At 46.1% G+C, this 25,752-nt stretch overlaps 7 protein-coding genes and 1 non-coding gene across 8 annotated transcripts; 3 read left to right on the top strand and 5 right to left on the bottom strand.

Annotated features, from left to right (window-relative positions):
- Positions 1–591: 591 nt before the first annotated feature.
- On the top strand, positions 592–9,641 carry BDV59DRAFT_212153 (uncharacterized protein; the record flags this gene model as incomplete). Its single annotated transcript, XM_073695969.1, has 11 exons — positions 592–1,743; positions 1,803–1,926; positions 1,991–2,103; positions 2,175–2,261; positions 2,633–5,859; positions 5,896–5,962; positions 5,999–6,023; positions 6,057–6,163; positions 6,194–6,250; positions 6,299–7,477; positions 7,539–9,641. The coding sequence occupies 11 exons, from the start codon at positions 592–594 to the stop codon at positions 9,639–9,641; spliced, it is 8,241 nt and encodes a 2,746-aa protein (XP_073549659.1).
- A 478-nt stretch (positions 9,642–10,119) lies between these two features.
- BDV59DRAFT_212152 (pantothenate transporter) lies at positions 10,120–14,467 on the bottom strand (the record flags this gene model as incomplete). Its single annotated transcript, XM_073695968.1, has 16 exons — positions 10,120–10,378; positions 10,429–10,544; positions 10,592–10,647; positions 10,696–10,844; positions 10,894–11,018; positions 11,074–11,366; positions 11,416–11,494; positions 11,550–11,688; positions 11,741–11,798; positions 11,854–12,018; positions 12,661–13,465; positions 13,515–13,661; positions 13,716–13,986; positions 14,040–14,165; positions 14,216–14,326; positions 14,457–14,467. 16 exons carry the CDS (start codon positions 14,465–14,467, stop codon positions 10,120–10,122), a joined length of 2,910 nt encoding a protein of 969 aa, XP_073549658.1.
- A 474-nt stretch (positions 14,468–14,941) lies between these two features.
- On the top strand, positions 14,942–16,962 carry BDV59DRAFT_212150 (TauD/TfdA dioxygenase family protein; the record flags this gene model as incomplete). Its single annotated transcript, XM_073695967.1, has 3 exons — positions 14,942–15,385; positions 15,456–15,997; positions 16,044–16,962. The coding sequence occupies 3 exons, from the start codon at positions 14,942–14,944 to the stop codon at positions 16,219–16,221; spliced, it is 1,164 nt and encodes a 387-aa protein (XP_073549657.1). The 3' UTR covers positions 16,222–16,962.
- On the bottom strand, positions 16,153–17,578 carry BDV59DRAFT_175218 (uncharacterized protein). The gene is made up of 2 exons (XM_073689218.1): positions 16,993–17,578; positions 16,153–16,932 (listed from the first exon to the last, which is right to left on the bottom strand). Exons 1-2 carry the CDS (start codon positions 17,275–17,277, stop codon positions 16,432–16,434), a joined length of 786 nt encoding a protein of 261 aa, XP_073549656.1. The 5' UTR covers positions 17,278–17,578; the 3' UTR covers positions 16,153–16,431.
- Positions 17,579–18,606: 1,028 nt separating this feature from the next.
- On the top strand, positions 18,607–19,495 carry BDV59DRAFT_175217 (uncharacterized protein). Its single transcript, XM_073689217.1, has 2 exons — positions 18,607–18,793; positions 18,856–19,495. The coding sequence occupies exons 1-2, from the start codon at positions 18,688–18,690 to the stop codon at positions 18,990–18,992; spliced, it is 243 nt and encodes an 80-aa protein (XP_073549655.1). The 5' UTR covers positions 18,607–18,687; the 3' UTR covers positions 18,993–19,495.
- A 957-nt stretch (positions 19,496–20,452) lies between these two features.
- On the bottom strand, positions 20,453–20,523 carry BDV59DRAFT_t80. Its single transcript has one exon. It is a non-coding gene; the product is annotated as a tRNA-Gly (tRNA).
- A 2,243-nt stretch (positions 20,524–22,766) lies between these two features.
- On the bottom strand, positions 22,767–23,062 carry BDV59DRAFT_175211 (uncharacterized protein). Its single transcript, XM_073689216.1, has one exon. The coding sequence runs from the start codon at positions 23,047–23,049 to the stop codon at positions 22,774–22,776; it is 276 nt and encodes a 91-aa protein (XP_073549654.1). The 5' UTR covers positions 23,050–23,062; the 3' UTR covers positions 22,767–22,773.
- A 238-nt stretch (positions 23,063–23,300) lies between these two features.
- BDV59DRAFT_175209 (uncharacterized protein) lies at positions 23,301–24,570 on the bottom strand. The gene has a single exon (XM_073689215.1). The coding sequence runs from the start codon at positions 24,132–24,134 to the stop codon at positions 23,763–23,765; it is 372 nt and encodes a 123-aa protein (XP_073549653.1). The 5' UTR covers positions 24,135–24,570; the 3' UTR covers positions 23,301–23,762.
- Between the last annotated feature and the right edge of the window lie 1,182 nt (positions 24,571–25,752).

Below are 25,752 nucleotides of genomic sequence, written 5' to 3'. Positions count from 1 at the left end.
ATAGCTTAGAATTATCTATGTCTCGACCGCAGTCAGCCCCTTTCGGGTATATCTGTATCAGACTACGGAGACCACTTGACGATTGCAGACGAGACCTTACACAGTCCAGGATAAAGCCTTGTTCCAACCAATCGCAGCCCCTATGATACATACATAAAGGTGACACGATAGCAGAGGTTCTACTTCCCGTAGCACAGATGAAAATAAGTGGCGAGTTGTACCCTTCCAGAGCATCGGCATTTGGTTTCAGGGGATAGGACGGTCATAAATCACTATTTACCAACAACCTAATAGGGTACGATGACCTGAAATACATAGCACTAGATATCCTTAGAAACAAAGACATAAGGCCTAGGGTCGATCACCTGTACGCTGTGTATCGTAGTGTGTGCGACACAATAGATAGGCCAGCAAGGATTCCTATCTGCAATAAATACTAATTTTCTAACGCCATTTTTCAACTTGTACTAATAACACAGTTGCCCCTTTGGTTATAGAACCTTCTAGATACATACATGCTCGTTCTTGGCTCGCTACTTCGCTGCATTCGTTTACCAAGGAAAGGGAAGCGTATTCCTGCTTCTTGAAACCATGGAAGAGTCCTTGTCTAAGTTCACAAATTCAACAGGTGGCATAAATGGGGAGTCTTCCTCTAAAGCAGGAGAACTTCTACGAATACTGAAGGGGAAAAGAGCAGTCAACAATGTAGCAGAGAAGGTTGCGGAGGCCCCTGTCCCTTTCCCTATTGCGATCGTGGGAATGGGGATGAGACTTCCCGGAGGTGTTAGTAGTGGGAAGGAATTTTGGGATTTCTTGGTTAACAAGAAGGATGGACATTGTCCGGTCCCAGAGTCACGTTATAATATCGAAGGCTTCTATGATTTAAATAGGGAAGGGAGTATTCGAACGAAGCATGCCTACTTCCTGCAACATGACATAGCCCAACTAGATACTAACTTTTTTGGCTTGAGCAAAATTGAAGCAGGGAAGTTGGATCCACAGCAACGGCTTCTGTTGGAAGTTGTATGGGAATGCATGGAAAACGCTGGCCAAGTTGATTGGCAAGGAGACAAAATCGGATGTTATGTGGGCGTGTTCGGGGAGGATTGGCTGGACTTACAAGCGAAGGACACGCAGTTACATGACAGGTATCGAGTGATGAGCTCCGGAGACTTTGCGCTTTCAAACCGTGTTTCATTCGAATATGACCTGCAAGGCCCAAGCATCACCATTCGAACGGGTTGTTCTTCTTCTATGGTAGGATTGCACGAGGCCTGCCAGGCTTTATATTCTGGCGAATGTTCTTCGGCAATTGTGGCCGGAACAAGCCTGATAATGAGTCCAACTATGTCGACAACCATGTCCGATAACATGGTGATCTCTCCCAGTGGCATCTGCAGAACATTTGATGCTGCCGCCGATGGATATGGTAGAGGCGAAGCAATTAACGTTATCTATATAAAACCGTTGAGTGACGCGCTTGAGAATGGGGATCCAATACGAGCAATCATTCGAGCCACTACTGTCAATTGCGACGGTCGAACACCTAGCATCACCACACCAGGTTCTGAAGCACAAGAAAGGCTTATCCGAAGGGCATATGGGCGTGCTGGCATTGAGGAAGATTGTATTGGTCAAACTGCCTTCTTCGAATGCCATGGTACAGGAACCATTGTTGGAGATACCGCGGAGGCGTCAGTGGTTGCTAACATATTTGGAAAAGATGGTATTTATATGGGGGCTGTGGGTCATCGTCCAGCCCAACAAACTGTGAAGAAAAGTGGCTAATACCACATGTATAGGTTAAACCTAACGTTGGTCACTCTGAAGGTGCCTCTGGGATTACAAGTGTCATAAAATGTGTACTTGCATTGGAAAAGGAGACCATTCCCCCCAACGTCCACTTCCGAAACCCAAGCCCAAAAAGTGAATTCGTCCACTCTATTTGATCTAAAGCCACGCACCTACTAATTTCGCGTTGCTATCGCAGTCCCATTCGAAAGGGCCAAAATTCAGGTTCCAGTTGAGCCAACGCCGTGGCCGGTCACTCGCAGCAGGAGAGTGAGTGTCAACTCCTTCGGTATCGGGGGAACAAACGCTCATGTAAGCATAGCGACTCCCAAAAAGCGTCTAATTGTCCCAGTTTTGTGATTTCCAACAATTAACGTCGCCAGGTCATCTTGGAGTCCGCCCTAGAATGGAACCACGATATCCTCGCTTCAATAGTAGGGATTCAAAAGGATATCTGCCGCCTCTTGTTGGTTTCTGCAAAGAGCAAACAGTCATTAGATAAACAAATCGAGGCGGTTTCAAAATATATTGCGGAAAATCCTTCATCATTGGACGACTTGGCATATACTCTTGGCAGGAGACGAAATCACCTTACTCATAGGGCGTTTGCCATTGCGGACGGCGATAACAAGGTCTCTGCATTTGAAAAGGCCGAGGCCAAAAAACCATCGGTGATTTTCGTTTTCACGGGTCAAGGGGCTCAATGGCCCACGATGGGCAAGGAACTTATAGTCAAGTACCCCCAATTTCGTGAAGACATTAGGCATATGGATGATGTCTTAAGAGGTTTGGACACTCCCCCTTCGTGGAGTATTGAAGGTTCGTATCAACCGTCAACCAGTCAGTCAATATACCAATTTTTAAATTGATACTAGATGAGCTCTCGAAAAGTGAGGAAAACAGTCGCGTGAGCGATGCTGAGTTTGCTCAGCCCCTTTGTACAGCTATCCAGGTCGGTCTGGTGAACCTTCTGCAAACATGGGGAATTAGTCCAGAGGCCGTGATAGGGCACTCAAGTGGTGAGATTGCTGCTGCTTATGCGTCTGGAGCTATTTCTGCCCATGTTGCAATAATATTATCTTACTTCCGCGGGCAAGCTGTCAAGGCAATGTCCACAACTCATTCAGGTGCCATGGCTGCCGTTGCTCTAGCACCGGAAGAAGTACGCCCTTATTTGAAGGACGGTATCAGTATTGCCTGTGAAAATAGCCCGCAGAGCGTTACGCTATCTGGTGACGCAGATCTGTTAGATGCAATATTGTCTGAAATACACGCAAAAGACGTTTTCTGCCGCAAGCTAGTTGTCGACGTTGCATACCATTCGTATCATATGGAAGAAGCAAGGAAGGTCTATGAGACGCTGATATCGCCTTATATTTCTTTCAATAGCTCTATGGTTCCCTTTTATTCGACTGTCACGACTACTAGTATCTCTGACCCAAATGAACTGAAAACGGATTACTGGGGTGAAAACCTTGAGCGTCCTGTTCTTTTCAGCAGTGCACTTCGAAAGCTCATGGACAGGGATAGAAAACTAAAAATACTGCTCGAGATAGGGCCTCACTCGGCGTTGGCTGGTCCGATAAGACAGATAATTCATTCGCAGACAGAAGCCGATGCCGCTGCAGTCTATGTCCGCACATTACAGAGAGAGACAAGCCAGTGTTCTAGTCTGATGCAGACCGCTGGCCACTTATACACACATGGTGTCCAGCTTCAGCTATCTCCAATTATCCCAAAAAAGAAGGTAGTAACTGACATCCCTCCTTATTCGTGGCAGCATGAAGACAGGTTCTGGAGTGAGACCCGAATGGTACACGATTGGCGGTTACGGTGTGAGCCTCACCATGAGCTTCTCGGAAGCCGCACTTTAGAATCTAGCGATATAGAGCCCTCTTGGAGAAACATGCTCCAGCTCGTCGAGATTCCTTGGCTTGGGGATCACAGGATCGGTGGCGACATAATTTTTCCATGTGCCGGTTATGTGGCAATGGTTGGCGAAGCAATTCGCCAGACGACTGGGTCAGAGAAATATTGCGTAAAGAACTTATTTATGAGGACTGCACTGGTTCTTGACACATCTAGTACAACCGAGATAATCACCCATCTTCGACCCTCCAAGATCTCCGATAATGTTGACTCGATTTGGTATGATTTTTCAATAAATGCATACCATGAAGATACATGGAGGGCTCATTGCATAGGTCAGGTCAGGGCAGCTTCAGACAAGGAGCGCAAATCTGCAGATATTAAGATTTATTCCAGGCCTATTCAGTCAAAAAAATGGTACGATGCATTAGAGAAACGCGGTCTTGAATACGGAGCTCAGTTCCGCCGCCTCGAAAATATTTCGGCCAGTCCATCAACCCATGATGCTGCTGCAATAGTAAAGGATGAGGACGGATTCTATGTTAGCCATTATTCCCTTCATCCTATCGTCATTGATGTTTGCTTGCAGTTGCTAAGCGTAGCGGCAACAAATGGGATACCCCGTCGGATGACGAGACTATGTATTCCTTTAGCCCTCGAAACACTCTATGTCGGCATTGGCAGGGGACCTTTCTCGCTGGATGTCTCATGTGATGCCGGTGGCGGCAGCTTTAGTGGCCGTGCAAAACTCACTTCCAAAAATCATGTTGTCCTCTCCCTCCAAAGGGGCCTGTTCTTTGGTATTCAGGACCCTGAGACAAGTCAAAGTAAATTGCCGATTACATCAACCCTCCACTGGACTCCTGATGTCGATTTCCTATCACCAGAAAGCCTGCTTCCGCACTACTCGGGTTATACAGAGGACGGTAAAATACTCAGCTTGATGACGAATGTTTTCATAATTGAAACGTATCTTCGGACAAAAGGTTCGGCTCCCAAAGCCGAACATCTGCAGAAATGGCTAGCGCGGCTCAGGAAGGAATATACATCTATCGCAAATGATGAGAGTCATTTATTGCCAGAAGCTAGAGACGCATTTATGCTGACGGATGACGAACGCAAAGCCAAAATCACGGAACTGGAGGTTATTTGCAAGGATGCCGGATCCTTCCCTGCTTACCGCCTATTTAAAAGAGTTCTCGATTCCGTCGATGACCTTTTAGAAGAGCGAGTCGAGTCAATTGATTTACTTATGGAAGATGGTGGTCTTAAGGCATTTTATGATGTTCAAGCGGCAGAGTTACGCTGGGGAAACTTTCTTACTCTCCTAGGTCATTCCAACCCAGGCATTCGTGTTCTAGAGATTGGTGGTGGCACAGGCGGCGATACCGCTGTTGCACTCAGTGGTCTCGCTTCGGATAAGCAAAATTGGCTCTATGCAAAATATACATTCACTGATATTTCGCCCGGCTTCCTCGGGGAGGCTAAAGAGCGCTTCAAATCCTACGGCAACATGGACTATAAGACCCTCGATATCAGCCAAGACCCTATGGAGCAAGGGTTTGAAGAAGAGAGCTATGATTTGGTTATCGCTTCTAATGTTATCCATGCGACTCCGATAATCTCTAAGACATTGGGGAATATCAAGCGGCTCCTCGCTCCGGGAGGTAGATTGTTCATGATCGAACTGACATGTATATCACCGTTCATTGAGTATATAATGGGCATATTGCCGGGATGGTGGCTTGGAGAAGCTGATGGACGTTCAGAAAAGCCTTATGTTACGGTGCAGAGATGGCAGAAAGAGCTCCTCGCTGTCGGCTTTACAGGTATCGATGTGTTTCGATACGACAATCCCGAGCCATATCACATCAATGCACATATTCTGACAGGACTTCCCACATCCCGAAAAATAGAAAGGGACGGAGTTTGCCTAGTCTTCAAGTCAAAAGTCACAGAGTGGGCACGAGAGTTAGCTGCAGCGCTTTCGTCATCAGACCGACCCGTATGTTGGTATACCATGGATCAACCCCCTCCATCTGGATCCAATGTGATATCGGTCGTCGACTTAGAAGGCCCGTTCCTTCACAGCATGAATGAGGAGGACTTCAATATGTTTAGATCGTTCATTTCTAGCATAGAAGATAGCCACCTTCTTTGGATAACTCCCTCCATACAAGCCCGATGCGAAGATCCAAGGTTTGGGCTTTTACCCGGTCTTATTCGAAACATAAGATGCGAGATTACACCTCATGTTGCAACACTGGAACTAGACAAAATAGATCATTCCAGTATACAACCCGTTATTGGAGTATTCAATAAACTTCTATCATCCAAGGAAGGGGCCGAAAATCCACCGGAACGTGAATTTTCTGTCAAGGACGGAATTATTCAAGTGCCCCGTTTTCATTGGTCGCCTCTTAACGACTATATTAAAAGCTCTCGTGGGCTTCAAGATGCAAGGTGTCTCGATATTGATTCGTATGCAATGCTGGATACATTGGTTTGGACCTGTTCCGGGTGGCGAGCTAAGAATATAAAGGACGACGAAGTAGAGGTTGATATAAAATATGTTGGGCTCAATTTTCGCGTGAGTTCTCATCCAATAAAATGTAATGACTGGATACTGACAGTACAGGACATGATGATTCTCATGGGGTTCATGTCATCTACGGCTGAGCTAGGCATAGAAGCCAGCGGAGTCGTTCATCGTACAGGTGCTGCCGTTAAAGGACTTGCGCCGGGTGACAGAGTCATAGTTGCCGGCACTGGTCTTATCTGTACTCGAAAAACTGTCCCTTCGCGTTGTTGTTTGCGCATACCAAGCGAGATGTCTCTCGAAGATGCTGCAACTGTAATCTGTGTCTTTGCAACTGTAATATACTCACTCCTACACATCGCAAAGCTAAAGAAAGGTCAGTCGGTTCTAATCCACTCTGCATGCGGCGGGGTCGGCCTGGCAGCAATCCAAATTTGTCAAATGAAAGAAGCCCATATCTACGCAACAGTAGGAAATGAGGACAAGGCTCAGCATCTAATCTCAAATTACGGGATCTGCCGGGATCATATATTTGACTCTCGCAGCTCATCGTTCCTCGAGGGTGTCATGAACATTACGAATGGGAAGGGGGTTGATATTGTTTTGAATTCACTTTCCGGTGAGCTTCTGCATGCATCGTGGAGATGTGTTGCTTCTCTAGGAAAAATGATCGAGTTGGGAAAGAGAGACTTCCTAGGTCATGGGAAGTTGGACATGGATTTGTTTGCTGAAAACCGGTCGTTCATCGGCATTGATTTGCTAGGAATCATGAGGCATCAGCCAGGTATCTTCCGCGAAATGAGTCAAGAAATAGTTAAATATTTTAAGCAAGGAAAGCTTAGGCCCATCCGACCTGTGCACCTTTACGATGCCACCAATGCTGAGAAGGGTTTCAGATATATGCAAAGTGGGCAACACATGGGCAAGATTGTTATCAAAATGCCGAATAATCCTGCTGATCTCCCAATGGCAAGAATGCACGAGGCAGCATCCTACTTTCCACCAGATGTATCATTTCTCTTGGTTGGAGGACTTGGTGGATTGGGTCGTGCTGTCGCAACTTGGATGGCCGAGAAGGGGGCCAAGCATATAGTTTTCCTCTCACCAGCAGGCTCACTGTCCGCTGAACGTCAAAACTTTATCAATAATCTTCAATCTCAAGGCTGCAGTGCTGTTTCTGTCACGGGAAGCGTGGCAAATATCGAAGATGTCGAGCGCGCAGTCACAGCGGCAGTAAGGCCCATTGCGGGTGTCATACAGTTATCGATGGTTCTTAGAGTGAGTGCTCATCCTAACGATGACCATAGTTTCCACAGTGGCTAATACCACTCAATTATAGGACCAAGGTCTACTGAAGATGAGCTATGATGAGTGGACTGCTGCTGTAACCCCAAAAGTTAAAGGAACATGGAATCTACATAAAGTCCTTAAGAACGCGTCCCTAGAATTCTTCGTCCTGGTAAGTTCTATCACTGGTCTATATGGCTGGCCTGGGCAGGCAAACTATGGCGCTGCAAACACGTTTCTAGACGCTTTTGTGAAGTATCGCCAATCTCTTGGCATGGTGGCAAGTGTGATTGACTTAGGCCTCATGGCCGATATCGGGTATGTTTCAGAAACTGCTCGGGCAGAGACCTTCGAATTAGCTCGGTCAAATGCGTTGCAAATTTTGGAAGAGCGGCAGCTTCTCCAAGGTCTAGAAGCGGTGATCTTTGCAAACAAATTTGACTCTCCTCGCCAGGTAGCCGTCGGCCTCGGAACCACAAGCCTTGCGCCAAAATCCGATAATATAGGGAAACTGACAAAAGACAAACGGTTCAGCATCTGGAAAAACATTCTTTCAAGCATGGATCAGGCTCCAGCTAGCCCCAAGGGGGATCAACTACGAGTTTATTTAGATAAATTAAAGGAGAATCCAGGGCTTCTGGATGAGCCCGGAACAGAAGCAAAAATCATTCAGGAATTGGGAAAGCTTATTGCCTCATACACTTCCAGTTCTGATGAAATGTCTCAGGATGACTATGCAAACATTGTTATCGACTCATTGATGACATTCGAAATTAGAACATGGTTCCGTGGGCATGCTAACATCGAAATTTCTCTCGGAGAAGTTTCCAACGCTGGTACTGTCGGCGGGTTAGCTAAAGTGGCTATAAAAAAACTCCGTGAGAAGTACCACTTCCCACAGGCTCAAGATTGGGTGGGGGAGGGGACGTCGCAGCACACAGAGGATGAAGAAGAAAGATATCGTGATGACATTAAGCTGGGACGAGCCATTCTACCAATTACGGGCTCCGTCCCAGATTGGCTGTCAGAATCAGAAGGGCGAGTATTCCTCACTGGAGCAACTGGGTTCGTTGGTGCTTTTTTCTTAGAGCAACTGATGCGCCTATCTCAAGTCCAAGCTATCGCCTGCCTGGTGCGCACGAAAGATCCAGAGTCAGGGATGGCGCGTATCAAGGAAACTTTTCGGCAATTCGGACTTTCAATGGACTCCAGGTGCCAGTCCAAAGTGACTGTTGTCCCGGGTGATTGCACAAAGGAACTCCTTGATCTCTCACAAGAAGCATTCGCTCGCATGGCGGAGTGGTCAAGCGTTATATTCCATTTTGGGGCTTATTCAAACTATCTCCTTCCTTATTCAATGCATCGAAACGCCAACGTTCTGGGACTTCTCGAAATTTTACGGTTTGCTAACAGTCGACGGCTTAAAGCAATACACTACTGTTCTAGTATTTCAGCCTGTGGGCTTCCAGAGAACTCATCAGATATATTACTTGAAGATTCTAGGCCTCTTCTCAAAAATCATGAATTCAAAGAAAGTATCGGGTATACTCGAAGCAAGTTCGTTGGAGAAAATATTATGTGGAACGCTATCGAGAATGGATTTCCTATCAGCATATACCGCCCATCAGTGATCACCGGCCACTCCGTAACGGGTGTTTGCAAGGATGAGGATATGATCAACCGCCTATTCTCTAACTGCCTCCGGGTGGGCGCTTATCCACGGCCTCCGGATCATCCTGCGCACCTTATACCCATTGACTTTGTCTGTGCAGCAATATTGACAATATCGTCGGACCCTAATAGCATTGGACATGCATTCAACGTGATCCAACCTGACCAAAGTGACATTACAAAGTTTGAGGATGCATTCGAGATCTTAAATAGACTCACACCGTCACCTATGCGCTGTGTCTCTAGTGCTGAGTGGATTGAAAAATATTCCGAGGTGAAGGACATTCAGGTAAGAGTGAGAGCACATCTAGTAGCGCCACAACTTTCGCAACGTTCTATGTGGTGGGATAACTGGAGTTATGCCGCTACTTACAGCACGGAGAATTTACAACAGGCCCTTGCAGACAGGCCCGACGTTCTGAAATTGAAACCCATGCCTGAACTTCTTGAGGTCTACTACAAATACTGGACAAGAGATATTTAGTATGGCCTTTAAGCTACCATTGTGTGGCGTAAGAAGAATATTCTTTCATCATTCGGTCTATGGAATTAGATATTGGCAATTGCTGTATATTGTTCAACAGCCTTTGAGCCTTCTCCTTCAAAAGCTGTGCAATCACACTGTAATAATGGTAAACTTTAATATACTTCTAATTTTTATCCGAGACTCTAATATAATATGCAATCGGAGATAGCTAATAAGTTTGTTGGTAGCTTATGCTACAATATTTCTCAATGACCAAAGGAAGTATCTTAGTGGATATTAAGAGCTCTGGTACGCTATAGCGAGCATACGTATATATGCACTGAAGTCGGTGAAGCGCAGGACATTTCAGTCCAGGGTTCTTCTTTCCTTTATCCAGTGTACGGAATAGTTATTACTTTCGAGGTGTTCCTTCTTCATCGCTTGCATCTGAACATCTCACTGCACCCTCATCTGCAGAAAACCTAGTTACGTTAGATCACGTAAAAAGTGGATCTTGAATGACATACCCCCGAGTATCTTCCTTTTGCTGCAATGCCCTGATCGTCAAGGTTGTCACTATAAGTAGAACTGACATAATCGTAACCGCAATGAATCCCTTGTTGTATCGCGGAGCGTCTACCTGCTGCCACACGACAAGAGGTAGCCAAGCTTGAAATACGTATGCCATTTCATTCATAGTCCCAACCACTAGGGCTCTCTCTTCATTATCATTAGAGCATATTTCGTGGGCCCAGCTAAATATCATTTGTCAGCAAGGAATTGTCCATCAGCTTGGGGAACTTACGCCATGCAGAGCCCGCTTAGCCCAAAACCAGCACCACAGATGATATAGCATGTCCATTTCCATCCGATCGGAATGTCCCATACTGCCAGTGATACGTAACTGACAATATTAACCAACTTTTTGGTATTAGTTAGTGATTGATTGTGGCAATCTCGGGACTTACCGCGCCGAAAAGAATTGGTGGCCAACGCCTTCCTCGTAATATCGAATCCGAAGTCCCTAAATATACTATTAGCCAAAATATAGGATCTGTTCTGAGGCACCTACATGCGTAAACTAGGGTCGTTGCGACCTGAACAGCGCTTGTTGTTGTAGGATATGCGTTTATTTGTGCCACTGAGTATGTTGGGTTCTTCGACGCCTTCAGGAATTGCTGGAAAATTGGCTGGCCTCCGGTTGCCCCGTTATTAAATGTACTAACACGATGTTAGTGCATAGTAAATGATTGCGAAATATGGTACGTACATATAGAGTACCGTAAGCAAATAAATATGCCAGGAAGAGAAAATCTTCTTCAGTTTGGCTTTGCTAAAAGGGCCTCTCTTATTCCTTCCCTCCAATTCCATGCGCTTTTGCGCTAGGGCGACCTCCTTTTTCATATTAGTACTTTCTTTTATAGAAAAAGAGGAGAAAAATTATACCAACCTTTTCGCTCAGATACCAAGGATTTGCAATTTCAGGGACATCTGGCAGGAGAAAATACCCACTCAGCGCAATGGGGAGAGAGATGATACCATCCATTACGAACAGCCATTGCCAACCTCGAAACCCTCCACGGCCTTCTAAGTTGTAGACCGCAGCCATCAAGTAACCGGAGAACATGCTAGCAATCCCACTGCTTGTATGAAAAATGCAGGATCTTTTCGCGAGCTCATCTTTCCTATACCATGATCCGATGAGATATTGCATTCCAGGATAGAATGTGCTCTCAGCCAGTCCTGCTGTTGGTGAGTGTGCCTGTGTATTACATTTAAGGACGAACAATACCTATAAAGAAACGCAGGACGTAAAATTGAGTGGCCGTGTTACACCTTGATAGCGAAAACGTGAGGACAGTCCATATTAACTGGAGTAGTATGTTTAGTAAGCAGTATGCGACATAAAGATCATAAAGACCTTACCTCCATTGTTGGAAGCCAGTAACGAGGACGAATGCGTGTGAGGAGTATATTACTAGGTACCTCTCCAATGACATATCCCACAGTCCAGCAAGCTTGTATATAGTTAAGCTGGTTCGCATATAGGCCCACGTCCTCTTTCCTGCACTTCTGTAAGCGTTCTTCTGATGGACACTAGCGATAGCAGTACCGACATCCCAGAGACAAATGCATTATTAATATTCACCTGGTCAAGGTACTTTATAAAATATCCTTGGAATTTGTTAAACACGATGAGTAGACCAATGACCGTTTTGTACCAGCTCACCCAGTGATGCGAATGTCAGAATGGCAGAATCCAGTTTGAAGAGCAACCTTCGCTCCTCTGGAGATTTATCAAATGTATCCCATATGTAGGAGGCCCATCTTTTTTTTGGATCCTTTTGGGTAATCTCGGCAGAATAGTCGATGGCTGTTTCCTCGGTTCTGACGGCTGGAGGGGCCATAGTGTTGTACCTTGGGAGATATTTTATAGAATACACGAAAATACCTTGATGCGAGACGGTGGGAGTCCAACCTTATTCTTACCAAGATGGCTTACCCACGATGCTAATTATAATATCACCAAAGTGTGTCCCGCTGATGGCAACATCGGCCGGTGATATCACCAAACCCGATTGCTCATCATAGTGGTATTTGCGTCATCCGTGCATTTCGGACCTGCACGAAGCCCTCACTTACAATTTAGGTCTAATGAGGGAGGAACGAATGGAAGAATGAAGTTTCTATCTTAGACTAATTGTATTTGAGAAATCGGGGATACTTCATGTTGGTGTGGGCAACGTAATAGGAGCATGAGACACACCAATGGTTACGATCTAGTGGAAGTAGTGTAAGCTGCCAAGGACATTTGCTTTTTGTCGAATATGGATCCGGTCACTAATTTCTTAGACGGCAACGATGTGGAATTATATTCAGCATCTAATGTGGCTTACGGACTCGGAACAGTACTTGGAATTTAGTCGCCGCCCGTAATCTTCCACACATCTAGTGTGGCTATATATGTACTTTCATTTAGGCCTATGAAGCAGAATTTCTTCGCGCCGAACACAGAAGTGTAGTTAACATGAAATACTGCCGACATCTCCGACACAGGTTTCTCTGACAGAAACGCCGTTCTTCCCATTTCTGCCTCCCTCAACAGGTTCGAATAGTAACCGTAGCCTTTCTCTCTGTGCTACCTTTGCCTCATGCCAGGCTTGAGTATGGCCTTCAATTCTTGGAAGGCCGTATTTTTCTCGCCCTAAATTCACCCACTCGATAATCTCAAGCACATATTCCTCTTCCTTATCCTTTAAGGAGTGGAATTTTCTTCCACTTCCGAGTAGTTTCTTTTTCTCCAAATACTCGAGTCTCATGCAACTGGGCAAAGGAACTACTCCTGTGAAAACAGCAGCGATTGCAATAGCTTGGAACTCAAATAATGAAAACGTTGCCGTATAGTAAGGTATCCCAACGAATGAAAGAGTTGGGTCAGGAATGTAAAAAATATCTTTATGCAAATTGTGCACCTGTGTTCCGTCCGTCACTAGAACCGTGTCATTTGCACTCTCAGGAGCCATGTCGTCGTCGTGGTATTGCTGCAGGAAAGGTAAGGTTATGTGATATCCAGTGCAGATAATTATGTAGTCGATTCCACTGAGTCTTTGGCCTGCCTTGAGATGGGCTACAATGGGTAACGTGTCCTTGGGCGCCATATCTATACCATCTTGAACTTCGAGACGACGTATTTCTCCGATCCTTGTCCCATTATCGGGTAGCATCTTTTCGGAAATATCAAATTCACCATTTCGGGTGCTTTGATAGACTTTCTTGGCGAAAGGTCCAAGATCTCGAGCAATATCAATTGATGAAACGCCTCCTCCAATCAAAAGAACTGTCTGCTCTCCTCAGTTTGGACTACTAATTATGGAAGTCAAAAGTACTTACTCTATTTTTATATAAATGGGGCTTTCTATAGGCCTTGGAGTGTCTGATCCTCTCAGGCCACCTAGCCTTCACTTCTGATAATGTTGGAATATCAGGAATTCGAGGCGCATGGTAATGTCCCGAAGCAACTATAACCGCGTCAAAGATCTAGTTGTAGTAGTTCGTAAGCCCGTGCTCTGAAAAGTGCCTTCAAAGACTTACGGAAGTGTCTTCATATGGCTCTACTATCCCTGAGTCTCTCTCTCGTAAGATCGTCCAATGTAATCTCCACGAATCTTCCCTCTTGTAGACATTCGTAACTCGAGCGCCAAAAACAGTAGCCTCGTGAACACCAGTGACATATGAGATGTCTTGTATATACTGTTTTAGCACGCGATGACTGACAAAGTCATCTGTTCCCTTTGGCCAAGGTCTGAGCTTCACACACATCAATGGCGTCGACACATTGTTTTTCAGGCTTTCGTAACATGGACTGTACATACGTATGAGGATATCTCAACCGATAATATTAGCAGTTTGCCTTACCCAGGAGGAGCATGCTTGAGAATTATATGCTTGTTGGATGAATCAGGCCCCGTGTCTGGCTGGTCAGCTATAGAAGGGCTGATTGAGGGGTACCTCGGTTCCAGAGGTTGGCGTTCATCGTAAAGCCTTCAGGAAAGATTTAGCCTTGATTAAGATGTGACATTCATGAAACGTACCAAACACCACCTGCTGCCAGATTTCTCTCGAATACAACCACTTCTATACCACTCTGGAGTAAATGTGCAGCAGAAACCACTCCACTGATCCCGGCGCCAATTACTGCTACCCTGCGAATTTGTTTGCAAGTCATTGAGTATAGTACTAGAAAGATATATTTCTGGATAATACTGAGTATATCCTTGGGCTTTCGCATCCAATTAATTTATTGTAGTGGTATATTGCGTTATGGTAGAGTACTGTGGTGTCATTTGGCCTATCATTGGGGGTTTTGCGATATTCGGTATCATGTCCTGACGAGATAATCGACTTCGGCATTTCCGTAATCCAGAACGCACACTAGCACCTGTATTCCAATTGAGCTTATCATTAGGAGACAGGCATTATCAAACACAATAGTTACTCTATCTGATGATATCGGAATTTATAAGCAAGCGCAAATCTATTCCATACTCAGGCGAAGCATCGACCAAAGAGAAGGAAGAACGAAAACAGTCTGGAGGGGTTTAATTTATTAAGTCGAGAGGCCATGGCGTTCTCTTGTTCTATGCTGCACTAGATGCTGCAATCGTCATGAAGGATGTTGATGATGTGATCGAATCCCGGATGTAGAGAAGAGGAGACATGGCACCATATCTCTTCCCAATACATATTAAAATGGATTGTATAAGTTTACTTTTATATGGATAAGGAATTAGTACTCCTTCTATCGAAATTGAACAACCATGGCACCCGGCGCTATTGACCCTCGAATTGTAGATGTCGCAGAGCCCCGGAAGGACTACCTGGGTCTTCCACCAGGTTCTCGCGAGCGACTCGAGAAAGCTGGTATTGATCTTTCCGGGGGATATCCATACCGACCCTCTCGTCCTATTTACCTCGATGATGTGTACAGGATCCGCGACTATGATCGGCCACATGTTGACCCTGCCACCCGTGCAGATCCAGAGAAGAAAGCTCTTCTATCTGCTGCTAAGGAAATCATTCATCTTACGCGTCATATTGGAACAGAGATAGTAGGCATTCAATTAAGAGATCTTACGGACCGACAAAAAGATGAGTTAGGTCTGCTCATCGCGGAGCGAAGCGTCGTCTTCTTCCGTGAACAGGACATCTCCCCTCAGCAGCAAAAAGCATTGGGTGAATGGTTTGGAGAGATCGAAGTCCATGTATGGGAATAACAACCTTTTTTTTTTTTTTCTTTTTATGAATTGGGCATCCGCTAAGATATTTATCCAGCCACAAGTCCCCCAGGTTCCTGGAGTTCCGGGCGTTACGGTCATCTGGCCTGCTCTTCAGGCTACTGAAACCGCAGCAGGTTTTCGTAAGCCTGGAGGATCCTCCCGCTGGCACACAGACTTGGTACATGAACGCCAACCAGCCGGAGTGACCCATCTACATAATGATACTGTACCTACAGTCGGCGGCGATACGCTCTGGGCTAGTGGGTACGCGGCTTATGAGAAGTTGTCACCAATGCTTCGCCACTTTATCGACGGCAAGACAGCTATTTACCGCTCGACTCATCCGTACCTGGACCGCGAGCGACCAGAGGCAGGGCCCAAGTACGTGGAGCGAGAACACCCCCTCGTCCGCGTCCATCCCGCCACGGGCTGGAAGGCACTGTGGGTAAATCGAGCTATGACCGTCCGTATTGTAGGGTTGGACAAGACAGAAAGTGACGTAATTCTGGGACTCCTATGTGACGTCTATGAGAAGAACCCCGATATCCAGGTTCGGTTCAAGTGGTCCCCGCGAACAAGTGCCCTGTGGGATAACAGGTATGGGGAGACGGTTCCCCGGGAGTTCAAGGCTAACCTAATTTAGGATCACAATTCATAATGCTAGTTGGGATTACGAGGGTTCAGAACCACGGCATGGGACCAGGGTCACCGCTCTTGCTGAGAAACCGTTCTTTGACCCCAACGCACCAACTCGCAGGGAAGACTTGGGTTTATTGGGACCAGACGAGATTGAAGAGCTGGGGCATTATAAAAAAGCATAAGTGACGCTGTCACGTTTGATAGGTCTATTCTCGGACTCTTTCTGGCACTACCATGATCAATGCGCATCGATGTTTATCATATTCACTATGCACGTGACGCGTCATTGGATCAAGATGCGTGAGGTATCAGGAGATGTAGTTGCGACTCATTTTGAACAAATAATCTGTTGAAATTATAACATTATAGGTTCTGAACAAGGTGTGCTTCAATTACTTCCGGCGAAGGATATAAAGCCAATGGAAAATTTTTGGCACATGGGCAAACGAAGACGTCTGGCCCCCAGGCGCTTGCAGCGGTGTTCGGGATACGAGGGCCCAGTGGGTTGCAATGCGTGGTACGTTATCAAATCGTACAGTCGAATACGACAGGCTAGCCCATATTGTACCTTTCTCAGTCAGGGGAACTAGATGTAGGGCCAACAGTTCGATAGGGGATAGGGTTATATCGCCGTATGCTTCGACCATCTCGCGGAGGGTCGGACAGATACTGGATGTGAGATCCGCTACAGAGAATGTCGCCGAGGCGGATGTTGCAATCGCATCGCTCGTGCTTTTGTCCATAACAACGTCGAAGGGTGCGAATGGCAAGAGGCTAGCAACATCATCCCAAGATCGAAAATCGACGTGAATCCAGTGCATTGCTTCGGACGGATCTTTATCCTTCTCTGCTTCTAAACCAACACGAACAGATTCGGAGGAAAAGTCGGCATTCTACCATAATTGACCGGTCAGAACAGATACACACGCCAACTTCAGGGCAGGTTAACATACCACGATGCCATCACCCGCCCAACCTTGTGAGACAAAAGAGTCGCGAACTTTTGCGCCTAGTTTAGAAACTCCCGGTCCGAGATGTAACACCTTTGGCCTTGTTGGTTCCTTCAGAGGTCGGCTTTGAAGATCGGATATAACTGCCTCGATAAGGGGTTCGCCTGCATTCAACCACTCGCCAACATCCTGGCCGGTAGCAAACTTCTTATTCCAGTAGGTAGGGTCATCGTAATCCGGATTACCTGCAAGTTTCTTGTACGTCCGCCCGGTCGGATGCGTTGACATGTTGCGCAGTCGACATGCGGCGAGGAGAAAATCCGCCGTCAAGCCGATAAGATAGAGCCAGGCATGTCACGTGGATCATTGGACCTCCCGTTTTGAGAAGCAACTATGAAGCTTCATTTCGATTTCTGCAGCACGATCCAAGGGTTCTAAGATAATTTTTGATATGCGAGTATACCCATATTCTTAGTAAGTGTTGTACATAAATTACGTACCAGTTTCTTCTCTTAAAGTTAATGCCGAAGGCTTTTTTTTTAAAGGCAGTAACCGATTATGGCCCAGTAACAATAATCTGGTGGAAGGGTCAAACTTGTGAAATAACCCTATAACTACGGAGCTACCTAGGTACTTTATATTTAGCGAATTATTTTATTAGCTTCCTAAGATAACCTTAGTCTATACTTATAATAAGGCCCCTCTTATGTAAAATTAAGTGTGATTTGGGGCAAATGGTGACCTTGCATTTAACTTAGGTTGGACATTTGAATAATAAGGATAATTTGTTCGGTCTGGCAACTAGGAGCCAGAATCCCATGTATTCAGGCATTCTGTATGATACTTCTTAGTTTAAGAACCTGGAGGAGAATAGCGGATATCGTGCATTCCAATACCATTACAAACTTCCCTAAGGACCAGGGGATGCAGTTTCACCACTGCAAATTATGCAATCATGTAATCACATAAACACGCTTTTATTACTGAACGCAGCTACTTCGCAGCTTGCATCCAGAAATCAATTTCTGCCCATCCTTCTGAAATATCTAAGCACTACGTAGTCCGTATCATTCGCCTTCACTTACCAGATGTTTCGAAAAAGCTTTCGAAATGCATGCCACGGGCCATATTCAGCTCTTTCAAAGCATCCACATTCCATGACATATTTTACAGGTAATGTTAGCTTACGGATGACATGGGAGACCAGGAGCTACTACCCTCTGTGGTCCAATCTGGCCCATCAAGGAAGAATATGAAACAGGGGACAGCGTGATTCATGCGCCTCAATAATGGCAGCCACCAGTCGAGGCACATCTCAGCATCATGACTTTATGTTATTTATTAATTATCAAACTCTCATGTTCCAAGGGTACACCGCAGTTAACTTGATAGGGCCAGCACACGCCCAATCACCACCCACCAGGACGCCATCGGCTAAGCAACCCAATGGTGCAGCAAGGACTATTTTGGACAGATCAGGTAACGAAGTACCTCTTCCTCCTAATTTGTATTCACCTGGTACTTGCAGCTTTTGTCTCGTGACTACCCCGCTTCCGGGGATCAAGGAAGGTATATTACGTCTGTCCAACCCAGCACCCCTTCGTGCATCTCATCAAATATTACGCCCTCGCAAGCTCACTATTTTGCTCCCTCTTTCACACACCATATTCTCTTTTCAACCACTCAGGCCACTTCAATATGTCAGCCCCTCAGATCCTCCAGAGTTTGTCGCAGCTGGGCTCATCCATCGGGCAATATTCCAGACAGCAAGCCAATACATGGAGGAACAGAATCCTTACAACAGGTGAGCTCTTTTCGTCTCTTCTCTAATACTGTATCGTTCATCTAATATCTCCCTGTAATTAGATAAGTCTCGAAGACGGGCACATATCGTACAGACATCCTTCAACGTCCATCGGCCTGTCTGGATTACAGCTGGGGGTGGTGCGTACACCACTATGGCTGCAGTCTATCTCACACTACGATACCTACGTCGATTGTGATGAAATTCGCGGACCATTGCTGCAGTATCAACTGAGGTAGGAAGGGTAGCTTTAGACCCTAGAGTGGCTTTGCTGCGCTTTCGTGAGGTTATAGTTTCTCTTTTATGATCATATGTTTGACACGCGTGGACATGCCACAACAGGCAGAAATGGCGTTGGAATTTGCTTTGTATCTACCATTTTCAATTTCATCGAGGGACATCACCCCATAATAAGACTCGGATCTGCATCAACGATTTCAATGGAGGGGTCTATGCCCAAATCAGGGGCCAGGAGGCAGTGGCACGCAAATCAGGCCACCTGACGCATGTTCTGCGTATGGTACTGTCAAAGGATCCTGACATTAAGGACAGGGATTTACTTTAGGCGGATGTGAAAACGTACCAATTAGACACCCTTCCCACACACCATCATGCCACTTGCGCCGATGGCCAAGGGGGTCGATGATTAACTCCTTCACACCATTACCTCCTCCGGAGTAGGCAAGATATGATATCCGACCGCCATCCCTCCTGTCTGGTTTCACTCCACTTACGGAAGCTTCTCCTGGACACTAGACATGGGGCGGGTCAATACCCCGGATCCACCAGAGCTCCGTCCGTCAGCTCTCATTACGGAGTACGCTGTACGTGTTCACTCATCCTGGTGGGAAGATTCGATTGGTCGGGGAATAATGATGACCAAGTGGCTTGCAGATTGAGTTTCAACCCCGCCTGCCATGGTCCAATCGAGCGAAGATGAATCCGTGCTGTTGCATACTACCCCAGATCCTTGGCGACCCCGCACATTCGTTGGTGTTGTATTCTTTCATTGCCTTTCGTAAAGCGTGAGTGCCGGAGCGACTAAAATAGCACGGCACTATCAGAAGGTCAGAAATGAAGTGCGATGTGTTTTCCTGGCATCGCCATTTCGGTGGGCACTAAGCCAGAGGAAATGTCTGTCTCCTCATCTTGCGTGGCGCTAGGACGTCATACTACATATTTCTTACATACCACGAAGGGGTGCTGTGCGCGAATATGGAGTAAGTCTTTCTACAATAAGAGGATATTGAGTTGGCGATCGCTGGCAAACTTCTCTCGCGATATCGTTTTTGATAAGGCTAGCCTCCCTTTGATGCTACGACGATATCGGTGGGCCGGTCTCTCCTCCATTCTATTGATTGACAACCCCGGAGGCAGTGCATCCTGAATGCTGTTTCGAAACTATAATGCATACACGGTAGATTGGTTCTGCGCCGTATATGTAATTGTTTGAGAGAGAGCTGGAAATAGAAAAGTAAGGGGAAACCTGAGTCGACTGGTAATTATTGATTTTAAATGGTTCCTTGAGAACAGTACTCACCCGACACCCACAAAAAAAATGCTCACGGAAGATACGTATAAAAAGGGTATGTAGGGGTATTGACGACGTGAGTTATTGAGAGGAAAGTGCCAAAAGAAAAAGAAAGGAAAAGAAAACAATGCATCATCCGTGAATCGAACACGGGCCTCATCGATGGCAACGATGAATTCTACCACTAGACCAATGATGCTGAATATGTTATTCGTTCTACTTCTTTTTGTCAAAATGAAAGACACCTTTTGCTTAAGGCCAGGTTCCTATGTCGCAGAAGCAACAAATTCAATACCCTTGCTCCAGCTATTCAGTCTGTCTTGCAAGTATGAATTTGTAGTTACACATAAAAAAGGCGAAATAGAACAAAAGATACCAAGGTGGAAAATAAGAGGTATCAATTCCGGTCAGGCGGGCTAAAGATAAACATAACTCAAAACATATATCGGATAGAAACAAGCGAAACGAGAGAAATCTTGTGCAAGGACCGAGTACTCTGCAAACCAAGAATGTTCCCTACCAATCAGTACGACCCCAAATCCTTCTCCAATTCACCCCATCTTCCTATACCCGAGGGAAATCATCATCAACGTTGAGACATTACCAATAACATGTACTCACTGTCACCTTTATAAAGAATCTCACCACACCGCGACATGGCCTGTCGAAGAGATATATAGAACAGCAATGGAACAAGCCATTGATGGATTCTTATGTAATCAGAAATAGTTAGTTAACAAACTGCATGCACCTCCAGTGGGAAGGAGAGAACAATCTGAGTGACTAAACGCTGCAGATCACTTGTATCACTACTTGCAACTATCAAGTCAACAAGATCAAAATCAACGAGAGATAACTGGAAGACGATTGAGTCGACTGGCAATTCATTTACCACCACAGCCAAGAGATACAATATTAGCTTAAGGGACGTAGGCAGCAAGTGCATTTGCTATCGTCATCTTTTTATATCTTTGCTCTTGTTCTCATTGACTTTATGTTTTATCAATTATCATCTTCGATGATTGCCTGCCCCATTTTTATGGATTATTCGACGACAAACGACTTGCAGCACGGTTATTAGCACCCTCGCCGTGAATACCAACCGCGCAGACGTGAATAAGGGTGGAGAGAGAGTGTGGCGAACCAATCCATAATAGACAAAGCATAATGGCGCATATGATGTAGCAGCGACTGTTACATTCCGAAGAGCCATGAGATTTCCGCTGACTTGATCCGATTTGTCACCAGTATGAGTTTGCACATAGATCATCGGAAAGAACCACAGATGACACTAGTGAATCGGGTATATAACGGATTTGACGTAAGTCCCGTAGAGCGGAAAATGATCTCGCAATACTCAATCTCCAACAAAAGGTAGAGTTCTAAATGGCATGGGTGTGTCGATGGGGTTTGGTACGGTATGATCTTGACTTCTCCAGACAAATATACTGCAGCAAACTTAAGCAGCCTCAGAAACCAGTGGAGCTACCTGGCATGGAAAGTAATACAAACAGAGAGTACAGATGCTTGGGTCAAAGGCAGAAAGATTATAGCCGCAACTATCGCTGATATGAAAATGGGCCCGCTGGTTGAATGAGCAAGCGATGATCCGACAGAGCTGATTTCCATATGCAGAAATTCATGGTTCAGTGGGATGGAACATGTCGGTGACGAAGGTTATTAAACCAACATGGCAAATCAACAAATATTATAGTATGGGGACGGAAGTACCAGAATTCACGGGAACTTAGTGCCATAATCCATAAGATAAAGCAAACCATCTTCATTTTCAAAATTGTGGTACGCCATTGAATGCAATATCCATACCGAAGCTATTGCGTTGTTTTGGGTATAGTGTAGATGGGAATCATACGACACATGCAATATTATACACCCGGTCTCAAAAGTTGCTGCAGCGCATATTCATTCGTTGCGAGTCGGTATGGGACTCCGCATATTCTCTTCTTCGTACCAAAGGGATCACAGTACTTGTAGTTCTTCGAAGGCCGGGACAATGAGCCAGGCGGCAACGGTCTATTATCTTTCAAATGTCTCATCTCAGTTCATCGACCTGAAAGTTGAGATCCGAGAGACCGGTTTAAGTTGATGGACTGTCTTGAGCGAGGCCTAATAAGAACCAGAGGAAGGGAATAAAAGGTAAAGGTATATTCACTGGGGCCTAACAAGGGGCCTTGCCCAAACGAGCGACATAGAAAGAATAAAGAACAAAGCATAGCCAGTAATCGTCAATCCACTTCCGTCCCACCCTAACGTTATAGCATATTGATACATTGTGACGAAGAGTGGATCAAGGTCCCACCGCGATATCATCGAGACAGTCCCAGCCCATGCTTTCCATTAACACATAAGACCTAATTCAATTGGGGTGTTCGGCGTAAGGATCCCCGACAGAACAGGGTAATTCGACTTTCGTCGTGACGTGTCCACTTTAGAATGGAGTGATAGAAGGAGTACCGGTAGGAGTTCCGCTAGGAGTAGGCACAGCACCGGAAGGAGTGACCGGGAAGGGAGGAGGAGGAGGTGGGAAGAATTGGCGCTTCTCGAAGGGGAATCCGGTAGGGATGGGGATAGAGCTAAAGCTCGAAGGCAGTTCAAACTGACGCTTCTCAAAAGATCCCCAAGGGAAGCCGGTGGGAGCCACGGTGACTGAGCTGGAAGGAGTGACCGGGGGCTCGCCAAAGATAGGGAAACCCCTGGGTGCCATAGAAGGGGTCGGGATGGCGCTGGAGGAGGGAGTGCCGGAGGGACTGCCCGAAGGAAGAGGAGGAGGAGGAGGGGCAGGGAAGAAACCCAAGGGAGGGAGGGCAGCAACGCAGCTGACAAGGCCAGCAAAGGCAATTCCAGTGAACTTCATCTTTGCAATAGGTACGAGATGAGCTAAGAAAGAGCGTATGTGATAGGAAAAAGTGGTTCAATCTCTCTGTGCCTTGGGGGCACTGAGAGTTTATAAATGTACTCTGTTGTGGCTAGCAAGCAGAAAATAGTGACGCTATGTCGGCGATCCCTAAACCAGCCGCTGGAAATTTTGATGCTAATGAGTTGCCATATATGGCAATTCTACATGAGAATCACGACGACCTGGGCTGGCGATACGCCGACTTCGGCAGAACACTCGACGACGTAGTCAGTTGAGAGCAAATCCGAGCCGCACATGATCGGTGGATAAGTTCTGGACCTGCATTAGCCAGGAACGTCGACCAACATATGGAATGTGTCCATGGATGCCAAACTTTGTCTGGAAAGTAGGCCCAAGGGGTCTAAACAGTTCCAGTTTGAACTGGTAGAAGGGCTGAACAGGGTAGGTGGGTCAAGCAAAAATGATGATCTGATTATCGCCCTGCAATTGATTTTGTGGTGGCGATATGTAGATCCACGAAGCCGGCGGCAATAGTTGCTCCCACAGCCGCTGACAACCTGTCAATTGCACAACGATTCTGTTTGGAACGCCCAAAATAGACCTGCAATTGTTTCCCAGAATAATATAACCAACCAAATCTTTCTCTTCAGGCGATTTGACACGTAATGCGCAGGTATCTCTTGATTCCTGAGACTCTGTTCGTCTCGGGTTAGCGTGGTTCCATGTAAAGCACCGCAGATCCCGTGGGGTGAGATAACCAGAAGGATAATCTGGACCGAATGAAGGTAGTTCACGAGTGAAAGATGATATGTTCCCGAGTCGAGCTGAACCACCAGCCCGCGGGATTTGGCGGCTAAGCCTGAAGAAACAGAAAGAAGAGGACTGTCTTTGGAGACACTGGGGGTTTCTGAGTCATTGCTTTCATTTATCATGAAAGTATGACACAATGCAATGAATATCGCATTGATGCATTGTTACGATGTGTAGAACAACCCATGCCTGTCCCCGAGGTCCCTCCAGGAGGCTGGGTAGGCTGGCAAGGAGGGTCGCGTAACAGCTGGCAGTGGGACTGGGAAGAAAGCTTAATCTCTCATCGCTGCGGTTGCCAAGTAAAGCAATGATCGATGCGGGAGTTCATCGGGTAGAACGTACGACGTCGTACGGCGTAGACATGCAAACCATGTATTGAGAAAAAAAGGTAGGGTTCTCGCAGCATTTATGCTCATCCAGATGCGGAGAGTATACGGTAGAGAGGATAGTAGCGGGAAGGATTTAAAGTCAATCACGACATCAGAAGGCAAGATAATGCCAGAGCGAGCGACGGTAACTGTCAAGCCTTACTATTTCCCCCCGTGGAGAAAGAGGGGCAGTGGGGAGAGCAAATTGGGAGAAGGGATGATGATTCATGACCAGCCGAGGAAAATATTGGAACTTAGGGCAACCCTTACGCAGTGCCCTATCAGCGAACAAAGTACTATTATTGGTGGAGAGTTTCTGTCGTTCTTGCATACAATGGCTCAGAAGCAGGGCCCAATTGTCACTCAGCGCCTTTGTCTCTTTGGTTGGGCCCTCATTCGTACTGACCTACGCAGTCCTGCGTACAGAGCAAGGAGTTTTATTCCAACAATTTTGCGAAGATCAGGTTCGGCTCGGCAGGACTTTGAGAATTTTGTGCCGGATTTTCGCGCCGGATCTACAAATGCACTTCCGGAAATCGTTAGGAATCTCCGATGGACAAGTGAAGACCCCATCTGATCAGCCCAACAGAGCTTCCCGTAGCATGAATATTTCCCACTAGATGAGGACCTCAGTTGCTTAGTCACAGGGCTAAAATAAATGGTACAGGATTTATTCATACGCAGTATAATACCGCACTGCATGAGATGGAGTTATCGCATCAGAATTCTACCTTGCTTGAGGTTAATGTGAAACGTCCAGTCTTTTCGGATAGGGGGATCAACACGGATAGTAAGATCAGATAACTAATAGTTTGGGAGCCGTCGGTAAACGGGTCGGGGTTGGAGCGGGCCAGGGAGTCAGGGGATAAACGGGACCGGCGCATGTCCGCATGTCAGGTACGGAGTAACAAACTCAACCTGCCGTGCCCGAGCCGAGCGGTAATCGAAAGATGTGGCTGCTTACAAAGTACATGCTCGATAGCAGCTGACTCTACGCTGTACGTTGTACGTAGGGAGTACGTCAGTGCCATTCCTTTATACATTTATATTGGGGATAGAAAGACAGAGAATGTATGCCTAAAAAAAAAAAAGGTTTGGTGGGGGCGTGGGAAGGGAAGAGAGGGGAAACAATGTGAGATAGAAGAGAGAAATACGAAGAACAATGTGGGATAAAAGAAAAATAAAAAGAAGAAAAGTGAGTAGTACTAACTAGCAGCAAGGAGTTGTTGCATCGTGCTCAACGGACCTGTGAATGGCAAGCTTCCCCCGAATGTGTTCGATCTCGTACGTCATAGGCCAAATCATGGTTGATCATCGGCCGGGACACGGTCGAGACTGGCTTCTAATACGTACGCAGCAATGTGTGAATTTT

The sequence above is a fragment of the Aspergillus ambiguus genome (genome assembly GCF_047715705.1).
Source record: "Aspergillus ambiguus strain CBS 117.58 unplaced genomic scaffold BDV59scaffold_9, whole genome shotgun sequence".
Classification (NCBI taxonomy): Eukaryota; Fungi; Ascomycota; class Eurotiomycetes; order Eurotiales; family Aspergillaceae; genus Aspergillus; species Aspergillus ambiguus.
The sequence above is the reverse complement of the archived record's forward strand: the minus strand, read 5'-3'. Positions and strand labels throughout refer to the sequence as shown.

Excerpts from the sequence above, each read along its gene's own strand:
- BDV59DRAFT_175217 (XM_073689217.1), top strand. The coding sequence starts at position 18,688 with ATGTCAGCCCCTCAGATCCTCCAGAGTTTGTCGCAGCTGGGCTCATCC. Across the intron at positions 18,794-18,855 it reads GAACAGAATCCTTACAACAG|ATAAGTCTCGAAGACGGGCA; the intron begins GTGAGCTCTTTT and ends CCCTGTAATTAG.
- BDV59DRAFT_175218 (XM_073689218.1), bottom strand. The coding sequence starts at position 17,277 with ATGTCAACGCATCCGACCGGGCGGACGTACAAGAAACTTGCAGGTAAT. Across the intron at positions 16,933-16,992 it reads GGGCGGGTGATGGCATCGTG|AATGCCGACTTTTCCTCCGA; the intron begins GTATGTTAACCT and ends CAATTATGGTAG.
- BDV59DRAFT_175209 (XM_073689215.1), bottom strand. The coding sequence starts at position 24,134 with ATGATAAATGAAAGCAATGACTCAGAAACCCCCAGTGTCTCCAAAGAC.
- BDV59DRAFT_175211 (XM_073689216.1), bottom strand. The coding sequence starts at position 23,049 with ATGGCACCCAGGGGTTTCCCTATCTTTGGCGAGCCCCCGGTCACTCCT.